This window comes from Musa acuminata, chromosome BXJ3-5, assembly GCF_036884655.1.
Source record: "Musa acuminata AAA Group cultivar baxijiao chromosome BXJ3-5, Cavendish_Baxijiao_AAA, whole genome shotgun sequence".
Taxonomy (NCBI): Eukaryota; Viridiplantae; Streptophyta; class Magnoliopsida; order Zingiberales; family Musaceae; genus Musa; species Musa acuminata.
Window position 1 is genome coordinate 7982508 of NC_088353.1, and position 7789 is coordinate 7990296.

At 43.0% G+C, this 7789-nt stretch overlaps 1 protein-coding gene across 2 annotated transcripts; it reads right to left on the reverse strand.

Moving 5' to 3' along the window:
* Positions 1-4133: 4133 nt before the first annotated feature.
* Positions 4134-5993, reverse strand: LOC103985031 (alpha-1,2-galactosyltransferase gmh3). 2 transcript variants are annotated; one of them, XM_009402644.3, is made up of 5 exons: positions 5451-5993; positions 5325-5357; positions 5131-5221; positions 4496-4756; positions 4134-4408 (listed from the first exon to the last, which is right to left on the reverse strand). In XM_009402644.3, exons 1-5 carry the CDS (start codon positions 5886-5888, stop codon positions 4308-4310), a joined length of 924 nt encoding a protein of 307 aa, XP_009400919.2. In that variant the 5' UTR covers positions 5889-5993; the 3' UTR covers positions 4134-4307. The 2 variants fall into 2 exon arrangements, with proteins under 2 accessions (XP_009400919.2, XP_065008944.1); XM_065152872.1 differs by lacking the exon at positions 5325-5357.
* Between the last annotated feature and the right edge of the window lie 1796 nt (positions 5994-7789).

A 7789-nucleotide genomic window follows, 5' to 3' on the forward strand; every position in this document is an offset into this window, starting at 1 on the left:
TGCTTCAGTTTTCACTTCTCAGACAGGAATACTTTGGGCAAGCTAACTGTAATTTATATTAGCAATCAGGATTTGATACCAATATCCCATTGATCTTGCAAAATCTGGCAGAATAATTATGATTAATTTCCAAGTAGAAAGAACTTGATACCTCCTATTTTGAGGCATTTGAACTTGTTGGATTCGATAGGAACAAGTCTGTTCCACACCCAAAAAGTCAAAAAGTGGTGCTTGATAGCCACTGTATGACGTGAATACCAATATCCCATTGATCTTGCAAAATCTGGCAGAATAATTATGATTAATTTCCAAGTAGAAAGAACTTGATACCTCCTATTTTGAGGTATTTGAACTTGTTGGATTCGATAGGAACATGTCTGTTCCACACCCAAAAAGTCAAAAAGTGGTGCTTGATAGCCACTGTATGACGTGAATACTAACCCAAAGAGCTCGACAGGGCTGTCTCCGTAATGGAAATCTCATCCAGAGGGTGAATGGTCGAGAAATTATAGGAGTAATATCCTCAAAACAAAGAAAAGAAAAAGTAGAAACAAAAAGGCTTAAGCATATTGATCGTATAAAAGATTCTGAAAGGATCATGACGGTCCACAACTGCCCAGAAAATGTACTACTCCAGATGAGAAAATATTAACAATCAGGACTTGATGCCTCGGGGAAAACCTTATTGGATGACTATTTGATGTGAAGGGTTGATAGGTTAAAGATGCAAATGGACCACTCGGAAAAGAAAGAGCCATATTTATCGAGTTTTTCAAAGGTGGCAATGCCTTCTGGAAGTCGATCAAAAGCTTTCTGCGAGGCTATTTCTCATGAAAATGCAATTTCTAGATTCTGACCTTATAGCTGTATCTTATGTTCAAAATTTCCGGAATATGATGATAATTATTATTTTATTTTATCTAATAATAATTATAGGGTCTCATGGCTGTTTATAGGGTTCAGTTTTGCTTCCAACCATCCTTGGGTGAGCTAAACTCCAACTGTTGATCCGAATTTGTTCTTTTAGTAGGGTTCACCATATTTTCTGCTGCTGATTGTATCAAGTTGCTAAACATCACTCTCTTTGTTTGCTTCTTGGGGATTTCAGATACTAAAATGGTGAAGTTATGTTATCGCGGTCAATGTTAGGTTTTCTGTAGGAATTTAAGGATCTACACATTGTGATTTTGGAGCTGATTTGTATCTGCAGATACGTTGGGCAAAAGGTTTTCATCTTGCACTCTCGATTTGCGCTTCTGGACTACTAAAAATCTTTCTACAGCTGAACCTGCTGATGGGGCCTTATCTACTGCAAATATGTTAGGCCAAATGTTTCAACATTGCTAGATTTATTTGCTCCAAGCATGTAACACCCCTCATTTCCGAATGTTCGTATAAATTTTTGGGGATAATGTAAGCATCTATTTTAATTGACAAAAGAAATAGAGTATGGATTAGAGGTAACTTATTTTTAAGATTTGGGAGATCTGTTCAAAAAAAAAAAAAAAAAAAAAAAAGAATCTGAGGACCTATATGTAAACCCTAAGGACCTAATCGTGAATATGATAAAAACAAGGACTAATCTGCAAAATGCACCAAATGACAAATCCCACCGCTTAAGCTTCTCTGCCTTCGTTCTTAAGGAAGCAGAGAAGGCAGCTCGTGGGTGATCAGGGAAAGAAAGAAAGAAAGAAGAAGAAGAAGAGAAACAAAAATTGGGGCTTTTGGGGTTCTTGCTTTAATCTTTTCATTGGGGGTCAAAATTCTCAAAGGCAAGTGTTCTAACCCCATCCTACAGAAGTATTAGACTCTGTTTTTATGTTGATTCAAAATAAATTGAAAGATTTCTATTTAGAAACTGATATGTCTCTCTTTGGACTTAAAACCATGGATTCTGAAATATTTTCGGTATACTAACCCCTATACACTGTTTCGGCTATAAGTTTTAGCACAAAATGTGAATTCAGGCAGGAACTATTTTGTTTGTAATTAGACTCTTATGTCTTTCTTTTGACATCGATTTTGTAGAATTTGGACACCGAATACTTACCCAAATATTTTTCTCAAATGAGACTATAGACGCTGTAAAACAGAGTTCAAGATTTTTGACCTATCGATACTAAAATACCTATAACTCCCTGTTGAAAATTCTGATTTGTACCAAACTGATTTTATTTGAAACTAGATTTGAAAATATTTCTTTTGACATACAGTTTGGAAATTTTGGAATTCAATTGCCTACCCTTTTATCTGTTGAGTCCGACCCTATAAATTCTGCAAAACAGTGATTGTGATTTTGACCTTGTGTTACCAAATCTGAGGTAGCTCTGTGTTGGGAGCCCTGTTTCATATGAAATCTGTTCCATCCGAATATAGATTGATATATGGTTCGACCATAGTCTTCTTATGAGTATTGGAGCATAATTGTTATTCTGAAATATTTGTTTGATGTGCCACTGGAATTCTGTCCGAAATCGAGCTTTGGTCGATTTCGCGTATTCTGTTCCATTCCTTTGGATACTTGAATTCGTCTAACCTTCTTATTTGAATTGAGCTAACTATAATTGGATTCCCTGTACACTCTTGCTTCCATTTTCCTTTCTAAAATGAATACATTTGTGAGAGATTTGTGTCCTTGCATCATTTGTTCTTAACAAAGGCACATGTAAGCTTCGTTGTTCCGCGTGTGCTTCCGATATATGCTACTTATTGTTGAAACTGCCCTTTTGTACTCTGGTGTGTGGGATTGTCTGGACCTTTGCCAGAAATGGTAAAGGGTATGCGCTATTTGCCCGCTTTGTGGGGTCCCGTTATGTGGGATATTCTGGACCTTTGCCAGAAATGGTAAAGGGTATGCGCTTGTTACCCGCTTTGTGGGTATGTGATTAGAGCCTGCGATGCTCTGCCGGCCCCCTTTGACTTCACCTAGACGTGGGTGGATGGAGCTCCCAGACGTGGGAGACTTTTGTCAGGTGGTCATTCAGAAATGGATGAATCACATTCTGACTGAGATCCCACTACACCCTCTATATGTTTGATATGACATCCAGAGTTTTGGTGAGTTATTTCTGTTCATACTCTGGATAAGATTGATATGATTGCAACGTCAAGGACGACGTTTGAGCTCTTGTACGATATGTGTACCTATATGCTCTGAAAGGCTTCATTCACTGATGATTTTGCTTCGAAATGTTCCATATGCTGTTGATATGCTTCGAGACATTTTATATGCCATTGATAAGCTCCGATATGTTTCCTTTGTTTCTGATATGCTCCAATTACTCTATGCCCCATCTGTCAGGAACCAAATATGCATGATTGAAAGGACAAACTGTGATTCTGCTCCTAATGATATTATGTCTACGAAATCGTATATTCTGCTTTGTGTTTTGAAACTATATCTCTTTGGAAATTGTACCCTTTTGATATGGATATGTTAGTCACTTGCTGAGCTCTTTATGCTCACCCCGTTTGTTGATAAATTTTTCAGGATAGCGTATCGCTTGCTTAAATGTTAAGAATGGGCTGAGGCAGTGGAAAGTTTAGAAGACGTTGGGCAGAACTTTTGTTAGCATACATGTAGTTGTGTATAAGCTACCTTGCATCTAATGAAATGTGACTATGAATCTAAACTTGTGGATTTTGTGTAAGTTAATGGATCCCTCATGTATAGGGTTTTGGAATGTTAAATTAAATTCGTGTAATGATATGAACTTATGGTAAATCGTTGTTTGTGGTGACTGCATAGAATTCCCCACTTGTGGATTTACACTATGGTTTTTATTTTGATGAGTTGAGTTCAGATTGTATGAATTATCGAGTGATGTGTGCTATGTTTATGAATTGCACAGGGTTATGAAGTGGTAGATTATAGAAGTGAAAATTTTGATCTGAATGTTTTCTTAGTGACCTCAAATGTGTGTTTGGATCCTGGGTTAGTTGTGATGAAGATTTTAAATATTATCGATATATTTTGTGGGGGCGTGACAAAGCATCCAATTGGATCAACCGAAGCTCGAGGTTTTGACCTATCCATTCTATGACTTTTGTCATTATCTTTCAGTTTTATAATGCGATTTCATGCTTAGACAATACTTATTTTCTTCCATCATCACTCAGCTTATGCATCATCATACTCTACAAGATGGGCACATATTTTAAGTAGTGGAACATAGAGATGTCAGGGTATGAGTCATGTCTGTAAATCCAACCAATTCATACAACACAACATGGCTACTGTTACATAACCTACTCAAAGTCAAAACCGCTAACCTGTTGGCTTTGGTGAAAAGGTTGCATCTCCTTTTCTATTCCGAAGCTCTCAACTGATCTAGTATCACCTCAATCCATTTCTTCTTCTCGTCTAAGCCAGCAAGGTGAACCATGAAGTCCCCATCAGAGTACACTCCTAAATGCCATAGAATAAGCACATCCATTTTAAGTAATTCAGTTCCATCACCATATAACCAAATTGTAGGAGTGGTGTAGTGACCACCTTGCCAAGTGACCAAAGGCGAGGAAATCAATCGATACACAGACTTCCAAGAAGGAACCCAAGGATAGGAATTGAACAGGCATTGCATCCGAGATATGTGAACATGGACACTCAATTCCTCTGCTGAGAGGCTGTTGATGAGGTACTTCATCGCAGCATTGTCACCACTTTTGGTGGACCCAAACTGAACAAACGATGTTTGGTTCCACCATGCGTCCAAGAAATTCTCACTCCATTTGGATCTTCGAACAAAGAACAATCCTACGCAGCAACCACAACAAAATAAAAATTGTTATTGCCCAAATTCGATGATTTATATGTGACAAATTTGGGCAGCCCACAGAACAAGATTGGCCTGGCCTGACAAATTTGATGCTTTATGTGTCTTTTGAGATATCTCAAGCCAATTCAAAACAAAAGGTGGTTTCAAGTCGACGCCAAAGCCAAGCCTAACAACCAAATCTGAACCCGAACCAATCCAACTTAGTGCGACCTAAACATAACATGGACATGAATATATAGCCCTTGATCAGTATGATCAACCATAGAAAGAGATCTGAGGGGTTTCCATACAAGTAGTAAACGCTAGGAGAGTTATGTCTGAAGTACGAATACTTGAGAGGGATCGAAATCACCTGAATTAACTCCATTAAAATCCTCCGTCACCACCAAGTCTGGTGATGACTCGAAGTCTCCGTGCTCAAGTTCGGCTTGCAGAATACTCTCCTGCAAACCCACAGATCAAACAATTCTTTTGCTCAAGAACTCAGTTGACAGCGGTAGATTAGTGCCAAAACTAAATTGAAACAAAAGCTTTTGTTGCTTTTACCAACGATGTATTGGGATTCGTCACCACCGTGTCCTAAAACCCACAGAAAAAAAAAATAACCGAATTAAATGCGCGTATTTTTTCTTTCTTGTTAGATTTGAATGAGACGGAGTGAGTGCGACTCACAGCGTCATTCCAGAAGACCCAGTCGTAGAGCGGGAGCTGCGATCGGACGGCCAGTATCTTGCTCCAGTTGGGCGGGCGGCTGCGATCCACCAGATTCCGCGCGTCGACGTACCCGTACCCCATCTGCTCCGCGTACGCCCGCTTGTTCCCCTCCACCGCCGCCTTCACTCCCCGGAACGACCGCCGTCCCCCGCCTTCGGACTCGTCGGAGAAGCTGACGATCGCGATCCTCGGACGCGGGCTCGCCACATCCCCGGCGGTGCATTCCGCGGGCTGCGGCGCGCATCGCCGGCCGAGATCGTTGGCGCGGCAGAGAAACGCGGCGACGGCGTGGAGGGAAGCGACGGCGAGGAGGAAGGAGGAAAGGAGTAGGGGGAGCCATATCCGCCGTTCCGTAGGCCGGTGCTTGGTCCACCGAGTTGGCGGCAGCGGTGCCATCGACGAGGCCTCTCTCTCCTCACTGCTCACCGGGCGAGCACCGTTTGGGGTTTGGGGTTCGGGGGCGCCCTGCACACACAGCCACCAACAGTTTCTTTATGAGGCGATGTGTCGTTTAGCCTAATGGCCAAAAGGTGAAGGGAAGCTTGAAGTGCGCATGCCTCGAGAATTGTAGTTCGGCTTACCTGTGAGGACCAAGGCAGGGAACACGGAATCTCCTCGAGAAGCCTTAATCCACGTGTCGTACCTTCTCCAAGTTTACGTTCAAGCCGTGCGGGCACCCCGGGCAAATCCCCTGTTGTCTGAATCGGCTAACACAGGAAAAGTTCACGCTCAAAACAGAGTCATCCTGCTCGCTTGGTGGTAGGTCGTTCCATGTTGCGCAAGTTTGTGCGAGCTACATTCTTTTGCATAGTTCATTTTCGCTTCTACATTTCAGCAATATATTGTATGTAATACGACTTCTCTTCACGGTGATACCTGCGACTTCCCCCAACCTCCCTACGGCTAGAAAGAGACGAGTGGCTGTTTAAGCGAAGTGAGGCTACTCTCAATAGGCATCGAAGGGGACACCATCTCGATCAGGACCGTCCATTTTGTCATCCCCGCCGTCCAAATCTTCCTCCGTCGGTCCACGTCTCGCTTTCATCGGTTTGAACCCGTCATCCGCCACGGTTTCACCGTCCGCCTTCTTCCGTGCCCGCTTCGCCGCGTTCATCTCTATGTTGACGGAGGACGAGGAGTTGCGTGCCCGCGACATAGAAAGGTGGTGGTCGCAGAGGGAGCTCCCTTCCGCCGCCACCCGCTTGCACTGCCACCCCTTCCCGTTGCTCCTCTTGCAAGTGATCTGCGCGACCGAGTTCCTCTTCTTCTTCGCCTTCCCCGCCTCGGCTTCAGCGTCGGATTCTGATTTCGGTGGCTCCATCATGCTACCAGAAATAGGAGTCCTCATGAGGTGTTCTACAGTTTGTTCTCTTAATCGAGGACAAGAGTATGACATTAAAATCATCCGATACGACGCAATAAAACCCTAAAGGAAATATAAGAAAAAGGTCGGTTTAGTTCAAGCACCATATCTGAGGCACCATCGGACTCTCGTTTCCTGTCAGATCGGTCGTCTGCTCCGATCGCTTTGATCCTATCGGCTGCTTAAAAGCAGATGTTGATCAGTTCAAACTTCGAACAGTGAGATCGACTGGGGATTTCTCCAAGTGTTCAGTGCACGATCGGAAAACCAGAACAAAATAGACAATGAAATGAAAAGTGGAAGTCATCCCGTTTTCAAGAAAAAGAACACAGGCTGCGAGGATATCCAAGACCAGAACATCGAAGAGGGCGAGGACTGTGAAACGATGCCGATACGGATCAAGAACAGAGAAGTGACGGTGCCTCGGATGAATTACCTCGTGCGATGGCGGTGGATCAAACACAGAGGTGGAAGGAGGAGGAGGAGGAGGAGGAGGCCGAGGGATCAGCAACATCTTGGAGGCTTGCTTTCGAATCCTCATCGCTCTCTGCCGCCCTCGAAATCGCCAGCCAAGAGCGATTTCGAGCGAGGAAGAGAACTCTCGCAAAGTGCTGCGGCCTCGCCGTCTCTCGCTTGCATCACTCCGAGTCCGAGCGACGACCCCTTTTGTAGTTGCCACCCGCATCGCACGATTCACGAATTACCATAGTGCAGCCATTGCTCGTGATTTGATCTGCTGTCCGGCTAAGAACAGCAAGCAGCTTAGTCCCACTTACAACGTAAACTAAGGTTGCCATGTCAGCCAAAAAAAAAAAAGAAGCTAATAATAATCTTTGAGTTTATTTGCCGGCAGACGTTACCCGCAAAACAAGTAGTTCCGAACCCACATTTTAGATCCAATGGTTCCACAGGTAGACAAGGCGGGATTTTCGAA

Bases quoted from the DNA above. Each gene is read 5' to 3' on its own strand.
- LOC103985031 (XM_009402644.3), bottom strand. From the start codon at position 5,888: ATGGCACCGCTGCCGCCAACTCGGTGGACCAAGCACCGGCCTACGGAA. The intron at 5,358-5,450 runs GTGAGTCGCACT...TGTGGGTTTTAG, and splicing joins GGGTCTTCTGGAATGACGCT to GACACGGTGGTGACGAATCC. The intron at 4,409-4,495 runs GTGGTCACTACA...TATGGCATTTAG, and splicing joins GCCTTTGGTCACTTGGCAAG to GAGTGTACTCTGATGGGGAC.